General features: G+C 40.1%; 2 protein-coding genes across 17 annotated transcripts in view; one reads left to right on the top strand and one right to left on the bottom strand.

Moving 5' to 3' along the window:
- SLC2A8 (solute carrier family 2 member 8) overlaps window positions 1-20,378 on the bottom strand; it is a 120,993-nt gene that overhangs the window by 46,729 nt on the left and 53,886 nt on the right. For 2 of the 12 annotated variants that reach the window (XM_043498782.1, XM_043498778.1), the window contains exons 3-6: window positions 10,605-10,650; window positions 5,013-5,175; window positions 3,754-3,960; window positions 775-874 (exon numbers count right to left, since the gene is read on the bottom strand). In XM_043498782.1, coding sequence (XP_043354717.1) covers window positions 775-874; window positions 3,754-3,960; window positions 5,013-5,175; window positions 10,605-10,650 — 516 coding nt within the window. Of the gene's footprint in view, window positions 1-774; window positions 875-3,753; window positions 3,961-5,012; window positions 5,176-7,898; window positions 8,730-10,604; window positions 10,651-20,378 lie in introns of those variants that run through there. The other 10 variants (XM_038374363.2, XM_043498780.1, XM_038374362.2 and 7 more) reach the window with 10 other exon arrangements.
- On the top strand, window positions 8,627-18,005 carry FBXW2 (F-box and WD repeat domain containing 2). Of its 5 annotated transcripts, none has more exons than XM_038374372.2 (8): window positions 8,627-8,776; window positions 8,989-9,094; window positions 11,435-11,944; window positions 12,095-12,289; window positions 13,384-13,517; window positions 14,504-14,590; window positions 15,417-15,586; window positions 16,267-18,005. In XM_038374372.2, exons 3-8 carry the CDS (start codon window positions 11,455-11,457, stop codon window positions 16,553-16,555), a joined length of 1,365 nt encoding a protein of 454 aa, XP_038230300.1. In that variant the 5' UTR covers window positions 8,627-8,776; window positions 8,989-9,094; window positions 11,435-11,454; the 3' UTR covers window positions 16,556-18,005. The 5 variants fall into 5 exon arrangements, with proteins under 5 accessions (XP_038230300.1, XP_038230301.1, XP_043354723.1 ...); XM_038374373.2 differs by having other exon boundaries at window positions 8,629-8,776; window positions 11,527-11,944; XM_043498788.1 differs by having other exon boundaries at window positions 8,724-8,882; window positions 11,527-11,944.

The raw sequence follows: 20,378 nt of genomic DNA, 5'->3' as shown, positions 1-20,378 counted from the left end.
GAATATTGGTGTGAATTCAGCAAGATGAAATTCAATACAGACAAATGCAAGGAAGGACAAATCAAATGCACAACTATCAAATGGGCAATAACTGGTGAAGCAGTAGTACCACTGAAAAGAATCTGGAGGACATTATACATCACATTGAATGTGAGTCAATGTGATGCAGATGCAAAAGAGGCTAATATTCTGGGGTGTATTAAAAGGAGCGTTTTATGCAAGACATGGAAGATAATTGTCCCACGCTACTCACCTGGAGTACTGTGTCCAATTCTGGGCACCACACTTTAGAAAAGATGTGGACAAACTGGACAGAACCCAGAGGACAGCAATCAAAATAATAAAAGGTTTAGAAAAATCTGATCTATGGGGAAAGGTTATTTAAAAAAAAAAAAAAAGGCATATTTAATCTTGAGAAAAAACAACTGGGTGGGACCTCCTAACAGTCTTCCAATATGTCAAAGGCTATTGGAGAACAGGCCTGTTCTCCATGTACACTACAGATAGAAGTAGTAATGTGCTTAATCTGCAACACGGGATATTTAGGTTAGGTATTATGTAAAATTCTCTAACTTTAAGTGTAGTTAAGCTCTGGAACAGTCTTCTAAGGGAGGTTGTGGAATCCTCTATTGAAGGTTTTTAAGAACACATTGGACCTGTCAGGGATGGTTTAGGTTTACTTGGTCCTGCTACAGCACAGGGGCCTGGATTTGATGATCACTCAGGGTCCCTTCCAGCCCAACATGTCTATGATTCTATAACTAAGTGCAATACCTGCAACATAAGCTCCCAGTATACCACTCACTACCATCAGCTGAACACATGAGCCAAGTGTTCCTCGAATTTTTGAGTGGGATATTTCAGAAATATACACCTAAAAAAAATATGCATAATTAGAAAATATTAACAAAATAGTCTTAAAAATAAGAACAGCTGATATTGAAAAGAACTTGTTAAAATATACCCACAGTATCCCAATATCAATCATAAGCAGCTAAACTGGAATGACTAGATCCAGCAGTGTCACTTTTGGAAATTTACACTGGTTCCATGAAAGGCTCTACCAAAGATACTAACAAACATGCCAAAATTAATAGAAATCAAAATGCCACAGCTTGCAGAGAAGACAATAAGTTAGTATTCCAGACATGGACGCTGAATGTGAAATACAAAGTAAGTCCATGATTCTGCTAACAGATACACAGAGGTGGCACCCTGGACAACTCCACTGACTTGAATGGGGCTCTGCACATGAGGATTCATCTGCACACAACCCTTTGTAGGTCACGGTTTGAGACTTTACCATTTTAATTCAACAAACTCTATACTTCCTACCCTGTTTCAGACAATGAAAAATCTGATTTTGCCAGCTCTTGTCCCACCTTATGCTATACTGGCAGTGTCACACCTATCACAGAACCCCACTTTTAGAGTCAGTTGAGCCCTATGAGCAAATATGGAAGGCTCCATGGTTAGGACAGAGTTAAGTTTGCATTGAAAGCAGGGATTCATCTTCTTTGTTACATATGAAGAATACATTTGATCCTTCCCAAAAATCAGTCCTTACTCTTTGGGCAGAGAATGAGTTTTGAGAATTTAAAAGTAAATCTATTCAAGTTAACGCAAACCAGTTCATTTTAAGATCCCATAAGAAACTTCACGTTGGGTCGGGGTTCGCAATTTCCTGGGAAAAAACTAGTTTAGGACAGGGAGCTGGTAAATACAGATTTAAACCAGGAAAAATAATTGCATCAGTGTCCAGCAAGCGCAGAACGAATCTTTTCAAGCTTTGGATACATCCACTCAAAACTGTGAAACAGGCTCAGTCTATACACTACATCAAAATTTGTCTTCTGCTACAGAATGCTACATGGCCAAATGGATCTGGAACGGTAGTCTGCAACTCTGCATGCTTCTCATTGCTTAATGCTTCAAGCTTACACCTCTGCATTATTGTCATTTTTCATAAAAATCAAAATGTTTGACTTTTGTTTATGTAATATTGAGAACTGAAATGAGTTATGACATGTATAACTTCCTTGAGAAAAATACCAAACCAAAATGTATAGACATTCTTACATTCCATATCATAATTATATATTAGTATTACACCCACAGCAGTTTTATATTTTATTTGTTCAACCCTGCTGCTTTATGTAACCACAATTTGAATAGGTAACTAAAACTAAGTGTAATGTGATATTTATTAATAGTATAGTTCCAACTTAAGGCATTTTCTATTTGAAAAACTAATTAGTTTTTCCCAGGGCAGTAACAACTGTGATTTTACCTGGTAAACAAACAAACATCAATCTCTGGTAAATACCAGGTCATCCCTGCATTGGGTCACAAACCTTGTATCCCCCTAATAATTTTAGTAACAAAATAGACTTTAAAATTCCCATATAATTAAAACCTCACTGAAATCCCTCTGAGGAATAGGCTACATTTGAAGTTTTTTGTTTTGTTTTTTTGGTAAAGTAGGATTAGTGGTCTTCAAAGCCATTTTTCTTCATAAGAGGAAGTTTCTTCTTTGGCAAGGACAGACAAATAAGTGTTCTTTCAGATAATTCCACAAAGAACCCCTTTTCTTTCAAAGTTGTTGCCATGTCTTATAACAAACAATAAGGGCTGGAGCCAGAGGCTAATTAACTGAGGGCTGCCTGTGGCCTCAATCCTATAGAACAGAATAGGGCAGCCCTTTTGAAAGTGAACAGCTCTGAGAGTTTCTCTGAAGTCGTTAATGCAGTTTAACAACAAATAAACTTTCAGTAATGGAAAATGCAGCTATAGAGTACTGCCAGCCACAAATGTTGAAATATAACTTTTTTTAAAGTCTCAGGATTTAAGCCAATGATGAATTTGGGGTTTTTTATTTGCCGTCTAATTCGAGAGACTTAAGGTTACATTTACTTCGCAAGAGTTGGCAACACTGGGATCCTTGAAAAACTACAGATTACACTAGATCTGCTCACCAAGGAGGACAAAAGAGAAGTGGAGGGGTGAAGGTAGGGGAAACTGAAGGTAGGCGAGAGGAGAAAACTAGTGTGCACGCACACGTGCATGCACAGGGAAAAATGAAAGTCAGGAGATAGCTGATAAACTGATGTATATACTCTGCCTGCTTTCCACTCCTCCAAAATGCTGTAAAGCAGCCACAGCTTAGTGATGAATCTTACCCTAAGAGTTTAAAAAGTTTTAGAAAGATAAAGATATGTAGTCTTTGTTTTATTAACAGTTTATATATTAAACAAATAAAATGTTAAGAAGGACAAGGAAATTCCCGGACAAAGACTATGTTAAAATGGAGTGAAGACTGAAAATAATGTAGAATTTAAAAAAAAAAAAAAAAAAAAAAAAGTTAGTGACATTGCACTAATAAGTGTTATAAACCCAGGAAATTCAGAGTTAACATTAAACTGAAAATAAATCCAAACATATTGAGGACTGGAAATGCCATTGGGAAACCCAAAACACTTTAGCTTCACATTTCAGAGAGACACCAAGAGGAAATACATGTAATCCATCTTTTAAAATCAATGCTATTTAATATAAGACCACAAACATGAATATGCTACGATCATAGTCATATGGTTATTGCATGGTGTCACTACAGGGTAGAGTTAAGGTTGTATGGGTACCATAGCTGTGGTGCCACTCCTGGTTTTAAGGTTATATTATCTCATGCAACATTTTTCCAGAGTGTGCTGAATAAATAATAAATAAGAAAGAAATAGAGCATGTTTCACTTACTGGAACAACAAGTGAAGTAATGCCGCTGGCTAACCCAGTCAATATTCGTCCAATGTAAAGCATCCAGACATTCTGGGCAGATATGATAATTGTAAACCCAGAGACATATGGTATTGAACACAGCATCAAACTCAGCTTCCTCCCAATTTTATCCACCATACAGCCTCCCAGTATTCCTCCAGCAGCAGCTCCTAATGTTACTACAGACTTCAGAAAACAAGCACACACAAATAGATAAATGACTATACATTCTACAGCCTTTCAGAAAATCAATCATAGCTTTTTGGTGTAAAAGAAGATGTCCAGAAGTCATTAGACCAAGGGACAAAGACTAGCCTACCTAACCATTCATAAACTAGCGCACTTTCAACAATAGCCAGGACACCATTTAATTTGGCAAGCTCTTTTCCCCAAAACTGCATTTTCTTTGACCCCTTCTTCACATCAGGCCCTTCATACTATCACATCAGTTCACTAGAGCACTCTGCCCTCGTTCATAGTTTTTAAGGCCAAAAAGGACCATTATAATGATCTGATCTTCAGCATCACACAGGTGACACTCTTGTTAACACTCTTATGAAATGTACCCAAAGTTCATTAATCCACCACAGAAGGATAGTAGATCAGTTTTAGACTCTGTGTGTGTGTGTGCGCGCGTGCGCATGCACATATATAAAAATAAATGTGTATAAATTAAAAGATATTGCAGTGGAAAAGATATACTAGCCATAATCAGTTAAAAACAGAACCACCATGCATCTTTTTAAAAGTACAATTTAAAGGCACAGGAGAGTGGCCAGCTTGACCGTCCTGGGGCCCTGCTGCCTAAGCAGTGGTACAGCAAACTGCTACAACATGCTTTACCCTCAATATAGTGTGATCTAATTTAGCAATGAGAGATGGGAGCAGAGTCTCCAGGGCCCATTTAATCTTTGGCCGTTCTATTGAAACTACCAAGAGGAAGCGAGTTAATGCCAAGTGCAATGAGTTCATAGAATGGGGCAGAAAACTCTAAATTAATTTCACAGACTATCGAACAGCGACCAGGTGGAAACAACTTTCAGTCACTCAGACTAAAATTTGTACAAATTACCTAGAACTGAAAAGGTCCATATTCCATTATTAAACGCAAGCTGCCTAGTCTCATACAAACAGACAGTCCTCTCAAAATAGATCTGCCCCACAACTGAAAACGTGTAACGAATTTTTTCTTACCAAATCAGTCACACGCTATGATAATGCATCTTGCAGAGACTTACCCCAAACCATGATGCTTCGTTGGTGTCTAATCTTAATTTAGGGTCACTAATTTTCTTCAGATCAGGAATAGCTGGTGAACTGTAACCTAAGACAAATCCAAAGCTGAGGGGTCCCAAAACAGCAGCAAAGGTGGCCAGATATAGCTTCCTGTTCTGCACTTTGCTGTAATGAGTCAAACAGAAATTCTGCATGTGTATACAATTGTTGGTTCTCACATTACTGCAAAAGCTAAAGAAAATTCTCCTTTATAATATGCTTTATATGTACAAATTGTGTGACTTGGTCAATCAAGTATGTAAATAGATCAGTTCAATGTTTCAGAATCCTCAGTGCAAGCCATCAGACAATCTCAGTCCAGGTAATCTGGAAATGTCCAAATACATTAAAAAAAAAAAAGTAATTTAAGTGTTCCAGAACACACAATTTAAATTGATTATTTTGGTATCATCTTAGGGAGAGTAAGAGGTGGAGAAGGCTGTCAAGATAATAGCAAGTGAGGTTAGAAGCTGAACAGAACATAAACTGGAACATCTCAGAAACAGTGAAATCCTGGCGCCACTAAAGTCAATGCGAGTTTTTCTATTGACTTCAAAGGGGCCAGTATTTCAAGCTAAAGTCATAGTAAACAGCCTAGGATCACAGCTAAAATAAAATATAATCATTGTGGACACACCATAAAATCAGTACTTGGAGGGGAACCAGTACGTCTATGTGCACACATATTGATTTGGACTTGAGTTTACATTTGTTTAATTCTCTCAGAGCTAGAATTATAAAAGATTTCTCCTCCCCTTCCCCCCAATTGGCAAAGCCAATGAAATTAGTAATAGAGGCAATGGCAAAATAGCCACTTTTTGTGTGAGGGTGGGGGGGGGAAGTCGGTTACTGACTCATTTGGAATCAAACATTTCAGCCAGTTTAAGCACAAAACGCAAAAAGCTCTTTTTTTCTTAAGAAGATATTTTATTTAGTAACAGAAGTGAAAGAGCTTTCTCAGGAAGTTTTTTGAATTACAAATATTTAGTTTCAAACCATAGCCACAACTTCTGTCACCTGATTCTCCAAAGAAACTGCTGACATGGCTGAGGGAACTGCATCAGTTGTTATCTAACATCAAAACAACCACCCATCACTTTCCCAACCACACAAAATTTTACACATCCTTTTATTTTCAGAAGTGTGTCAAAACCTTATCTTTACTGTTTCACAGTAACCTGTGTTTAACATGAGATTAAAAGCATGCAAGAGAATTCGATACTTTCCACTTCTGCTCTAAACATATTTCTGCAATCAGATCTCAGCTTTAAGCCATTTTGATTTTAGACTAAAAGATTTACTAGTTCAAAGTGGGTCTGGATACAACAACAACGAACAAAAAAATCTCCCAACACTCAAAGCCAACTCTCAGTTTCTGCATGCATGTTTTTTAAAAACATTTTTTTCAGTCATTCTCTAACTCCTACTTAGTTTTGTATCAGGACAAAGTCCATCTTGATGTTCTAAACATTCTGATTCTAGTTTAAAAATAAAGATCTCTTTCCATCCATACTTCTCAACATGCTTTTCAAAAAATGAGTAAAATGACAAAATGACTTCACTGAGGTCATATTGTCAGAGTGGCAAATCTGGAATAGAACCCATGTCTCTCAAGACCCAGTCCCAATCCATCAGACCATACTGCCTCCAGGTTTTACTCCTTACTCTGTTGCTTTCAAGACCCCACTCTCTTCTCTTTGACTATAGCAGCTCTTGGAAATCAAACAGTCTGTTAGGAATCCTGTTACAAACATAATTACATCAATCTTGTCTTGAAGGACCTACACTTGCTCGTGACCCACTACAAGACTTGCCTTTGTCGTCTTCACCACTGCTTGTGCTTCCATGTAACTTGGCAAGCTCTTTTCCCCGAAACTGCATTTTCTCTGACCCCTTCTTCATATCAGGTCCTTCATACTATCACTTCAGCTCACTAGAGCACTCTGCCCTCGTTCATAGTTTTTAAGGCCAAAAAGGACCATAATGATGATTGGATCTTCAGCATCACTCAGGTGACAGAATTTCACTAGAGCGATTCTAGCCTCAAGCACTTTTGGTTGAGCTAGAGCACATCTTTTAGAAGACATTCAGATGTACATCTAACTCCTTTCAGAGTAGCAGCCGTGTTAGTCTGTATTCGCAAAAAGAAAAAGGAGTACTTGTGGCACCTTAGAGACTAACAAATTTATTAGAGCATAAGCTTTCGTGAGCATTTCACGAAATGCATCTGATGAAGTGAGCTATAGCTCACGAAAGCTTATGCTCTAATAAATTTGTTAGTCTCTAAGGTGCCACAAGTACTCCTCATCTAACTCTTTTCTAAGTGTTGTTTAAAACTTACTTGCTTAGCTTCGTTTTCAGTTAGCCAGAAGTCAATCAGCTTTCCTCACTGAGTCTTATTCCTACCAGCCCATTAGGCACTCTACTCTGCTGTGCCCAGAACTCATACTGTGATATTTTTCCATATTAGTCACCGAGTTTGCTGCTATATCTCAGGAGAGTTGCAGGAACGCCACATTATAAAACTATATTGTTTGTGGCCTTTTATTTTGTTCGGCGAGAGCTATGTCAAAACTGCTTTTAACTAATTGATAAATTCAATAAAAGTAGGAAAAAGAAGTCAAATGAGAGCTAGAGAGAGTCTGAATAGAGTCTAGTCTGGAGCAGGGTCAAATATTTCAAAGCCAAACGGCATGTAGGCTGGAACGCCACATGGGAAGAAGCAAGTGAAGTCTCTGGAAAGACTTCACTGGAAACATCAGAGTAGGGATGGCAGCCATACATTGACACTTTGTTACTAATCAGCCAGGAACTCCAATGTCTCCAGCTCAGAAAAGCAAGGGTCTCACCTCAGGTAGGCATCCAGCACAGGGTAGCTCTCAGCAGGCAGCAGCCATTGCTCACTAGGCTCCCTGGAGCGCAACAGGGGCTCGGATTCCTCTGCAGCCATTTGTCTATTTAAACACACACACACACATCCAAAGTAGCGCTGTCCTGGCAATGGCAGTCGGGCAAGCCTGGCCTCAGCCTAGTGAGATAAAGGAAAAAGCAAAAATAAAAGAATCGCTAGACTACTGTAGGTGTGGAGGGTTACAAACCCCTCTCTGTAGGGCCAGGGAAGAGAGGGACACCCCAGAGCTCGGGGTAGAGCCTACGGGACGCAGGAATAGATGCCCCACTCACCGGGATTGGAAGGGCCTAGTCACTCTCCAGCGATGGGCGCCAGCCCAGCGCTCCCCTTATGCGCAAGCCAGGGAGGGGGCAGCAGCTGCAGGACCGCGCGGAGAGCGCGCCCTACCCCCGATCCCTCAGAAGGGAACCAGCTACCGCGCGCACTGAGCCTGACGCCCGCCAGGCCTCAAAGTCCCGGCTCCAGGTGCCGAGGGAACAGACTGAGGGACCGACGGTCCGTTTTGTCCAGTCCCCCGCACAGCGTTTCCGGGGATTTTCTAGGCGTGGAGGACTAGCGAGCTCTATGGGCCTAGCTCTGACTCTCCGGGCAGGCCGGCCTCGCTGTGCTGAAGGGATGGCTCTCGGCAGTCTCTCTACCTGCTCGCTCGACAGAGCTCGTCGCAACCCCGCCGCCTTCTCTCACGATCCTTTCCCTCTAAGGGGCCGGGAGAACGGAAATAGTGATAGGCCGGGGCGCAAGACAATGACGTCTGAGGTGCGCGCCGGAAGTTGCTCGGGTAGAGGCTGAGCTTGCAGTGGGATCTAGCGGCGGCAGGTTCGACCCCTGGGGAGAGGGGTGGGACAGGACCCGACTTCACCCCGCAGGGCCCAGGCCGCCTCCTCCCAAGGCCCCAGTGACCTCCGCGCGGAGGGATCGAGATGTGGATGCCAAGGGCTCGGCGAGCGCGCGGGGCGGGATCCTGGGGTGCAGCGGCTAGGCTGGGGTCATGGCGAGGTAGTGACTGAATCTCTGTTTTGCTGCTGCAGGAGAAATGGCTGCAGAGGAATCCCAGCTCCTGTTGGGCTCCAGGGAGCTAAAAGAGCAATGGCTGGTGCCTGCTGAGAGACGCCCTGTGCCTGACACCTACTTAGGGTGAGTATTCAGCGGAGGGCAACAAAAATGACTAGGAGACTGGAACACATGACTTATGAGGAGAGGCTGAGGGAAATTGGGGTGTTTAGTCTGTGGAAGAGAAGAATGAGGGGGGATTTGATAGCTGCTTTCAACTACCTGAAAGGGGGTTCCAAAGAGGATGGATCTAGACTGTTCTCAGTGGTAGCAGATGACAGAACAAGGAGTAATGGTCTCAAGTTGCAGTGGGGGAGGTCTAGGTTGGATATTAGGAAAAACTTTTTCACTAGGTGAGTGGTGAAACACTGGAATGTGTTACCTAGGGAGGTGGTGGAATCTCCTTCCTTAGAAGTTTTTAAGGTCAGGCTTGATAAAGCCCTGGCTGGGATGATTTAGTTGGGGATTGGCCCTGCTTTGAGCAGGGGGTTGAACTAGATGACCTCCTGAGGTCCCTTCCAACCCGGATATCTATGATGCCTGGGCCCCCCAGCCAGAACATAGAGAAGTGCCTGACATTCTGCAGTGAACAGCGTAGTTGGCAAGTGGCTACGCTTCCCCTTCCCACTTTACACAGTAACCAGGTATAGGATCACAATGGTCTCTTCTGGCCTTGAAATCCGTGAAAGCCAGGTTCTAGCCTGCCAGCATGCCCACAACTGGTGCTACATTTCCACAACTTGTGCTACATTTGTCCTTTAACAAAGGGCACGATTTTATGTAGTTCAGGTCTTAGCAGGGTTTGCAAGAAGTTGCCTGAAGTTTTGACAGAAAAAAGTGGTCAAACAGCATCTGATTATTGGGGTCTGTTCTGTATTTGGTGAACTGTACAGTTAACACATTGTTACCACTGTGACTAAAAGCAATAGACTGAGTTAATTGCTTGACCAAAATCAGTAATGAAACAAATGCTGGAAAACTCAGAACGATTTCTGCAACATTTGCATACTCGGGAGATGGGTAGGTCAACTGGATATTAAGCTTTTTGTTCTACTCAAAATCATTAGATTTACTGGTCAGAAACCAGAACAGATTTTAGTATTATCTAGACCATTCCATGTAGTGTCTTCATAAGTCTTCACAAGTGTTCATTACCTTTCCTCTTTGCAATGCTTTTAGGACACATACCTTAATTTAATGTATTTTGCTACTGGAGACAAATTTATTATAGACTCTTGCAATCTTAAATTAATGCCTTTTCAGTACCTTGGATTTTGATTTCTACAGACTAGGTTCAACTAGCTGTCTAATAGGTTAACCATGTAAGTGGCTAGGGAGAGACTCTTTGAAAGAATAAGTAACTCATGGTGATTTTTAGTGACCACAGCTTAAAGTGTGGCTTATTTGATTATACCAATATGAATCTATATCTTATGGAGGCTGTGCATAAAGTCTTATGTACCTCACTTTTGGTGTGATATTATCCTGCCTGAAAGCATAGAGTTAAATCAGAGGAAGCTGTGAGGGGGAAACTTGCTTCAAAAGAGGTTAATATAACAGTCACTGAGTCATTAATTAGGAAGAAGCTACTTACCGGGCTCCATCCAAGCTAGAATGGCTTGCTCTTCCTAATGCTAAACCTAGGATCAAAGGAGGATAGTAAACCATTGTGGGACACCAAGCCAAGAACAGGGAGTTGATTGAGTGATTTGCCAGGGAGCATCAGTGAGAGCTGACAGGCATAGGAGAGACACAAACTGCAACAGAACCGTCTGCTTCTACCAACTCAGAGATGGAGCTAACTGATCTAGGTAAATTATACCAAAGTTGGCAAGGAACGATTATGGGTTAGACAAGGGAAAAATATACATCTAGATGTTTACTGGTTTTACTTTTTGGTCTGTGTGCTCTGTACCTTTGCATGAATGTGTTTCGAATAAGATGTTTTTGATTCATTTTAATAAGCTGCTGTCACAGGTTCCTGGAATGAAAGGGCTTACAAATGCCAAACCCACTTGGGGCTGTTGTATTAATACAGTGGGAAACAGGGTGGCTGATATATAGAGATCCAATCTGAAGGTAGTCGAAGAGCGTGGTTCTACTCACTCTTCAGAGAGGTGAAGGTAGCGAGACCTATTCTCAAGAGGGACTAAGACGGATCTAAAGCATGTTTACAGGGAAAACAATGACACTAGTCTTTAGTAAAAGAGAAACACTATGGCCAAATACATTTCCTAAGACCATTGAATCTACTTTGTAAATGCTATATATTTATCTATTGAATGTATGAAAGTACATTTTTGTAGACAGATTTACATTATCAACATTTGAGGTTGAGAATGCTGATAAATCAATGATTAAAGATGAGAAATGTTTACATTATCTTTTTGAACAGAGCTAACGCAATATTTTGATGTATCGCAGGTAAATTTTTCCATAACCTTATGGAGAAAAAGGACTTTGAAGCATGGCTTGATAACATTTCTGTTACATTTTTTTCTCTGACGGACTTGCAGAAAAATGAAACTCTGGATCACCTGATTAGTTTGAGTGGAGCAGTCCAGCTCAGGCACCTCTCCAATAACCTAGAGATTCTCCTTAAGCGGGACTTCCTCAAACTTCTTCCTCTGGAACTCAGTTTTTATTTGTTAAAATGGCTTGATCCTCAGACCTTACTCACATGTTGCCTCGTGTCAAAGCAGTGGAATAAGGTTATAAGTGCCTGCACAGAGGTGTGGCAAACTGCTTGTAAGAACTTGGGTTGGCAGATAGATGATTCTGTTCAGGACCCTCTGCACTGGAAGAAGGTTTACTTGAAGGCTATTTTAAGAATGAAGCAACTGAAGGACCATGAAGCCTTTGAGACATCCTCATTAATTGGACACAGTGCCAGAGTATATGCACTTTACTATAAAGATGGACTTCTTTGTACAGGTAGGAAGCCTTGGAGTCTATTATGATGCTTAAAGATTTCTCATCTTTGAGCTTTACCATTTATTTTGTAACAATATAATTTGTTTAATCTGATTTATGATAGCTGTGCTGTCACTTTAATGCAACCAGCTATTGTGTTCTTAAATATAGGTTCAGATGACCTATCTGCAAAGCTGTGGGATGTAAGCACAGGGCAGTGCATATATGGTATCCAGACACACACTTGTGCTACAGTGAAGTTTGATGAGCAAAAGCTTGTAACAGGATCCTTTGATAACACGGTAGCCTGTTGGGAATGGAGTTCAGGGGCCAAGATCCAGCATTTCAGAGGGCATACCGGTGCAGGTATGTTGAGCTTTTATTCTACTTTTATGTCAACCAGTCAAATTTTGACTTTATCCCTGTCAAATTAGAAACAGGGTTTGGAATTGGACCATTGTACAGCAGACACTGCTACTTGTGCTGTGAGTTTCATATTGTGAATCAGTTTCTCATCTCTTTTGAGGGACCAAAAAAATATCTACAAATATGCACACTAGCTCTGCCTGCTCTTTGGGGTAAGTCCTAGGCTTAGGGACACCCTGGTCTGCAGGGACATGGACACAATACAAGTGGTATAGTTCTGGTAGTATAGTACTTGATACCTGCTCAGTGTAACATGGAGCACAATTTGCCAGGGCCACTTGCATCCCAAGCCGGGGGAGGATTTGAGTAGAGGAATGAGATAGGGCCAGTGGATCTGAACTTGCCTGTATCCCTGGTAACTCTTCACATCTCTCTTTCTCTGGAGGGGGTTACAGCAGGTGTAACAGGCTGCAGTAGCAGCTGCAGCTCCAACCCTGGAAGGAGAATTCCCTCTCACCAACTCTCTTCCAAGTCTCCCTCATGTACAGCTTGGTTATTTGGGCTGGTTCGTGGGCCCACAGTTTGCCCCTTTGAGTTGGAAGGTTATCCGGAATTTACTAATCCTGCTATGTAAACATGACCACTTAGAAATTCATCTTGCACTAAGGACAGGAGGCTGCCTACCAGAACAGCTGAGGCTTTAAATGTAGTAAGTTTTTTTTGGTTTTTTTGATGGGCTAAGGCTTTTCAGAACTAGGATATTTAAAACAAAATTACTTCTGGAACATCTACAATGGGACTAGCCTAAATAATTAGGTTACACTACACTTAATTCATACATCAGTCAAAAAACAACTCTGCTAATTGTGATACGGTTCTAATTTCATGGAGAAGAACCAATAGTCTTGGGAATCTAAGCTTTAAGGGGTGGAAATAACAGATTCATGTATTTAAAGTAACCATTCAATCTGTTTGACCCATTAGAACCTTTGAAGATTGAGGTTATTAGTCTTGGCCTGGTACCCTCATCTCAGATGAGACGAGGATAAATGTAAAGAGTGGTGCTACTCATTTAAAATCCTTCTTGCTTGTAGTTTTTAGTGTGGACTACAATGATGAACTTGATGTTCTGGTCAGTGGTTCTGCAGACTTCACTTTGAAAGTATGGGCCTTATCAACAGGAATGTGCCTGAATACACTTACTGGACACACTGAATGGGTCACTAAGGTAGGGTTGTATTGATGTAGTCAAATCATGCTTTGCAAGATAATACTGTGCATGTGTTTTTACACACATCCCATATCTCCTCAAGTGGTGTTCCTTCACTTGCAGCTGTACAGGGGGTGGGTTGTCAGTAACCAAAGATAAGTGGTCGACGCAGGGATTGTCAGTTGTGATTCAAAGGAAATCGCTGTTAAAATGTTAAAAAATAACCCTTTGGTAGAAGAGAGACAAGGTGGGTGAGGTAATATCTTTTATGAGACCCACTTTTGTTGGTGAGGGAGACAAGCTTTCAAGCCACACAGAGCTCTTCAGGTCTGGGAAAAGTACTAAAGTTATTACTTCACCTATCTAGTCTGTCTAATATCCTGGGACCAACACGGCTACAGTTATATTTCATAGAAGAGACACTTACAAAAGCTACAGTGAAAACATTCAATCCATTTACATGAAGTAGTTCCTATAGCAAAGTGAATGGAATGATTAGGGTTTAATGTTTTATTCCAGGAATGAGTGTGATTGTACTGAAGCCAAGCTACTTTGAAAGGCATAATTACAATGAAAAAAAGTGCTGCTTGTCTGTAAAGTGTACAGTCAAAATGAAGGTGAGCAAAGTTGAGGAAGCTGGAATGCTTAGTTCTTAGCTGGTCAGGGTGATTCTAGAATAAAGTTTAACATGAAAGGATTTTCTGTCACAGTGAGTTGTCAGCAGTGGGACCACAAAGTCTTAATTGTTCTGGGTTCTTTTTCATGACAAAATATTCTTCCTTAAAAGAACCTGTGCCCCAAAGGCACAGTCATAGCAGAATTGCAATGTTTTTAAACCTCCATTATCAGTATTTAAAGCTCTATTACTCACATTGTCAATAAACCAGAGCAAGTTTTCCACTAGATTTGAATAAGTAATTTCATATTTTATGAACTAGGGAATCTGTTTATGAACTAGGGAATTAGTGAGCTTTAGACCTATTTAACTATTTCTTCAATTGCAGGTGGTTTTGCAGAAGTGTAAAGTCAAATCTCTCATGCATAGTCCTGGGGATTATATTCTTTTAAGTGCAGATAAGTATGAAATCAAGGTATGTACTGTGTCTGTTTAAATGTGTATCACAGTGCAGAAAAGTATGGTACTTTCTGCATTTAGGGAATGCATTGGAGCTTTTAAGAGTACATGGATTTTTCCCCACAGCCTATCAGTGAAGCATTGTATAGAAGACAAATGGGTCTTTCAAAGCTAGTGGTGGTTCTATGCTTTTCTTTATATTTTAAGACTGAATATCAGATGGCTGGGTGTGCATTAAGTGGGTAGCCCTGGGTTTGTAGTAAGGCATAAGTCCAAGTGCCTTCAGTCTCTGCCAAGTATATTCTTTTTGCAAACTCTTCTTCAGTGGGGGGCATATAGATTGGGAGGAGGAGTTCTGATTTTAATAAATAGTTTAGAGCTTCACAATGTTTCTCATAAGTGTGCTCATTAGGACTTTATTAATCTTCTGATTGGGTAGAGAAAGTTAATATAGTTAAGAGGATTAGCAAAAGATTTGGTGAAACATGGTGTTGCTAAAACTAGTCGGTTTTCTCATTCACTTAATCAGTATACAAGAGATTGAGAATTAACTAAAAAAGCCTCTTCAGTGGAACACTTCAGGCTTGAGTCAAGACGCACACTGTCAATACTACTACTCTTCTGTAGACTGAAAGCAAGAAAAACCTGAAAATACCTTCTGTGGTCAGGAACTCCACTTCCAGAAATTGTCTGAAATATAACTTGTCTAAATTCACTAGTTGTTGGCAGTCCAGAATGACCAACACATAAATAAGTGCAAAGCAATCACTCTCTGTTCATGTAGCAGTTTACAGCTTGAGATGCTTTATAGTATGAAAAGCTGGATTTTTTTTAAATTGCAGATTTGGCCTATTGGAAGAGAAATAAACTGCAAATGCTTAAAAACCCTGTCTGTATCTGAAGATCGCAGCATCTCACTGCAGCCCAGACTGCACTTTGATGGTAAATACATAGTGTGCAGTTCAGCTCTAGGATTGTACCAGTGGGACTTTGCCAGCTATGATATTCTCAGGTAAATCTTTCAGTTTGAGACTAACTTTGCATGTGAAGCTTTATTGTTGAGGTTTAAAAAACAATCTGGTTCAAAACCACTATGGTAGACTACAGAGCCATTGGATGGGACAAGGAAGCATAAGGACGATCCTTCTCGTGGTACCGTTGGGCTTGAGACGCATCATAAAATGTCTCAGAATTTAGTGGAATGATGTAATCAGATGTCCTGCAGACTGCAGGTGAGGGGGTCAGAGAAGATTAAATTCTGTTCTGGCCTTACTCTTTATTGTATCTCAGTCCCAGAAGAGTGTTGGCATCCAAAATCATAATTTCCCAAGAATAGGATTTATTATGGAAATACTGACAGACCTCTTTTGAAGGATACTAGCTCATTCTCTATGTCTATGTCTCTAACCCAAAAGAAAAGCACAGTTTTGCCTTTGTTACCTGCCTTGGGTAGTTTCACCTCCTAATCTGGCTTCAAATATATCTTTGTGGGACATTTTCTAATAAGGAATGGACCTAGAGCAGGCCTGGATTAAGGCATATTGGCAGCTCTTTAGGGAAACTAACTACTTCTTCCTTAGATCATTTTGTCCTTAAACTCCAATTTCCTCTCTCAGTAGATGCATATAGGGGATGAAGTTTCATAATATACAGGGATACCAATTCTGATTTAAACACTATCTTATCTTTCAGGGTCATCAAACCTCCTGATTTTGCAAACTTGTCCTTGCTGGGCTTTGGAGATATATTTGCCCTATTATTTGATAACAAATACCTGTATATAATGGACTTGAGGACAGAAAAACTGATTAGCCGCTGGCCACTGCCAGAATATAGAAAGTCAAAGAGAGGTTCAAGCTTTTTGGCTGGTGAAATGTCTTGGCTAAATGGACTAGATGGCCAAAATGACATGGGCCTGGTTTTTGCCACCAGTATGCCAGACCACAGTATTCATTTGGTATTGTGGAAAGAACATGGCTGAAGATGTGGTAGGATATTCATGAGTCTGGGACTTAAAGCAGTGTGTCCATGAAAGAAGACTTTGCATGAACCAAAGTTGCACACCTAATGGTATCATCATGCAATGCACAATCACTTATTTTTTGTTTTCTAGGGCATTTGGGAGAGATGGGCTTGTTTTGACATAATACAACACAGCATGCTAACATTATTTGCCAATTAATTTAATCTGTACTCATATTTAAGCATACATATTTGGGTTTTCTTGACAAAGTATAGATTATAAAAGTTTAAATCACTCAGATCTATCATTTAAGTCTAAAATGAAGTGGTGTTTGATCTGAAAGACTTCTGTCCAATATCTTTTGCTGAAACAGAAGGTGAAGCTACTATCTTATACATGTAACATCAAGTGCTAATCACAGTGCTAAAACTGCACCAGTACACAGAATACTCAGTGTAGAACTGCATGATTTCCTCAACTGTCAGCCTCTTCAGGAACTTGGTTTCTCCTTTATTGTTACTAAGAGTTTAAAGTCTTAGCAACCTGCAGTCAAGGAAGCAGTAAAGTCCTTTTGCCACTATCAGAATATTTCTTGATGACAGCGATTGCTTGTTTCGTTTTAAGTAGGGGCCTGTGTTCATGTGATATTCCCTTCCATTGGCCAGACTGGGGCAAATTCTTAGAGATAAGCAGCATAAATAACTGCAGGATTTGAACGTGGAGAATTTGTGGGCTAGTGTTTTTTACAGTTCACTGCTTGAGTGAAGTTGGCACAGAAACAAAGTGTCTTTTCCTGCACCGAGTATATAATAAAACCAACCTGCTGGTTTAATGTGCCATTGCACAGTTATTGAATAAATATTTTGGATCATGTGTTGGTCTTTCCTCAGGGACTGAAACATGGAATATTTATTTGCACAAAATTCTCCAACAGTTCACCCAGTATGGCTTTATTAACATTGCATAACTGTTTTTTAGAATTTGATTGTCAGAGCACAGTTTAATCCATACATTTAGGGAAAACATTAAGGGAAGGGAACTTGTTTAAGCCCTAGGCAGTAGGCTTTAGGCTCATACATGGTGTGTCAAATGACATCGAAGGGCTGTCCACCATCCAACATAATAATAGTGTGCTAATGAGTACAGAAGTACCTGTTAAATCTGGATTGGAGAATGAAGATAAGGATGAAAATTGTGACATTATGAATACACTCTGTTTTCATAAGAGTTCAGGAGTTCTAAACATGAAAGAATAGAACTAAAATAATCCATTGTACTCTTCTCTGACCAGTTTTACTAGGCCTCACTAATGTAGGGGGAGAAGATTTTTAGTAAATATTTTTTAATAGTAGGTATTCAAATATTATGCTGAATCTTTTATATTTAAAAGCTGTATCCATCATTACCTGACTCCTATGCTTTAGAACTGCATTTCTACATTTTGGAAATAAAATTTCCCCTCCATGTCTATTTTTACACCACTTCTAAATACAAGACTGCTTGAAGATTAATGACTTTGTCCTTTACCTAACACACTTACATGGCTCCGATCAGCGTTTCAATGTACATATCCTCACATCACCTGTTTGGTAGGGCAGTATAGTAATTTCTTTTTCGCAGATGGGGAACGGAGGACCAGAGCCTCAAAGGTGTTTACACACCTCACTCCCATTGATTTCAATCAGGGTTACATACCTACATATCTTTGAGGCTCTGGAACTAATTGACTTGGGAAGTCACAGAAAAAGAGATTTGATCCCAGGTATTTAAAACCAGAGTCCTAACCCATTCACCTCTTTACAATGGTAACTTGTTTTTGTTGAGACTGGTTAAAATACACAATTTGATTGCAGATGTAGTGAGGAGTGATGTTCACTTCTTTTTTGGGGACACTTTACATGCTTGTGACTGAAACACATGGTCAGCTAATCACCACAGCTAATTAAAATGACAATTCACCCATAATTTGTTTCAGCTTAGTCATGGTGTCATATGACATTTTGGAAGACAAAATGGGCCTGTAGTGTATCCTACCTTTTTCCCAATCAAGAAGAAAGCACTCAACTAGAATGGATGGTGAAAAAAGCACCACAACAAAAGAATTACATTAATGTGCTGTGCTGTGCTAAGTGAGTATTAAGGCCAGTGTAAATGTAGGACAAATCTTTTAACTTTATGCAGTGTACCTATTCAATGGTTGTCTTGAATTTAGTTGAGCAACTAACTATAGATTCTTCATGCACTAGGACAGCCACACTGACAGATACTTGACTCACTAAGTAGTACTTGACCAATAGAAAGGGTGTTAGTGTGATACCTCAATATAATTAGCTAGTGCTTTACAGAACAGATAAGCCATCAGAACTAACCCAAGTCAAACTAAAGGGATACCCTGTTGGTTTGATAGAGGCCTATGTATGACTATTCAATAAGCACATTACTGCTCTTGATAACTTGCTACCATTCACTTTAGGCATTGCTCAAGCACCACCAAAATACAAGGGAGTTGCTTATTATTGTACCAGCTTCTATCCTTCCCTTGCCCTGCGCCCTTCCCTTCCTCCATACACTATCTGGGCTTACAAGGGTTTGACTAATTAGTGGTGCAGCACCATAAGCTGAGGATGAAGAAGTCTCCCCCACAGAAACACACAATGGGGACCTAGCAAAGAACAGTACAAACAAAACAATAATGCTTATCTGTGCTGTGGATGATTACTTGGATGATGTTTATTTTGATGGAATATATGTAAAACACTGATTTAGAATCATTTTGAAGAGATCAGCCACCAAAGAGACAAGTATCAAGTAGTTAATTCAGTCATTTACAGTGGGAACCCAAAAGTGTAATATAAAACTCTAATTAAAAATTGCTGAATGAAAACCTAAATGCTACACGGAAATCCTATATGAGTAAAACCCCTCTAATGGCCCAGTACTGGAGTCTGTTCTGTGAAGACAGATTTCTGCAACTCCACAAAAGCTAACTGATAGGGAACTGAATGGATGGAAAGTTTTGCTTGAGCAGATCAGATTGTGAGACTGCAACCTAAAGTTTCATTTGAGTAAAAGTTATTTATAGACATCAAAAATAACCTGTCTACCACCCTAAGTGGTAGATAGCAGGGAGTTCCCACTACCTACCAATGTTGCCAGAAGTTTCCTCTGTAAGGAGGGTCCTTCTGCATGGGGAACAGATTTGGCTTTTGGTATCTATCACTATTAATAAAGCATGAATGAACACATTAGTAAACAAGTCAGTGAGAGGGTGTCATTTTTTTTTTCCTCTCCCATGACAGGTTTGGTCACATAGATCACCTTGGGACTGTCACCTGATGTGCTAAACTTACCTTTAAGCCCTTTTTCCCTGCCAACTTGGGACTCTAGAACCCTGCCTTGTTGAGCCAGACATGCTAGCCTGCTGCAACAAAGACCCAGGGTCTAGGCTATGCCCCACGTGAGCTACAGCTCACGAAAGCTTATGCTCAAATAAATTTGTTAGTCTCTAAGATGCCACAAGTACTCCTTTTCTTTTTGTGAATACAGACTAACACGGCTGCTACTCTGAAACCTGATATTTTACAAGACCTTTTGCATAAAGCATATTCCAGTTATATCATATTCACATTCATAAGCATATTTTCATAAAGCATATGGAGTGCAATGTCACACACCCCCTCCTTACCATTCATTGAAAGTTAAGTAAAAGCGTATGTATAAAAAAAAATCAAGTCCTAGTATAGTTCAATTCTTTTCTCCATATGGCCTAGTTAAAAAAATACAGTAGTACAGGTTAACTCATAAAGGAGCAACACAATAGATCTTACCCGATTTACAAAGA

This window comes from Dermochelys coriacea, chromosome 16 (genome assembly GCF_009764565.3).
Source record: "Dermochelys coriacea isolate rDerCor1 chromosome 16, rDerCor1.pri.v4, whole genome shotgun sequence".
Taxonomy (NCBI): domain Eukaryota; kingdom Metazoa; phylum Chordata; order Testudines; family Dermochelyidae; genus Dermochelys; species Dermochelys coriacea.
Note: the sequence above shows the minus strand (reverse complement) of the source record. Positions and strands in the feature narration are given on the sequence as shown.

What these genes read in the sequence shown, in the direction of transcription:
- FBXW2 (XM_038374372.2), top strand. Translation starts at nt 11,455, where the DNA reads ATGGAGAAAAAGGACTTTGAAGCATGGCTTGATAACATTTCTGTTACA. An exon ending in CAGAGGGCATACCGGTGCAG is followed by an intron (nt 12,290 to 13,383) that starts GTATGTTGAGCT and finishes TCTTGCTTGTAG; the next exon opens with TTTTTAGTGTGGACTACAAT. An exon ending in GCCAGCTATGATATTCTCAG is followed by an intron (nt 15,587 to 16,266) that starts GTAAATCTTTCA and finishes CTTATCTTTCAG; the next exon opens with GGTCATCAAACCTCCTGATT.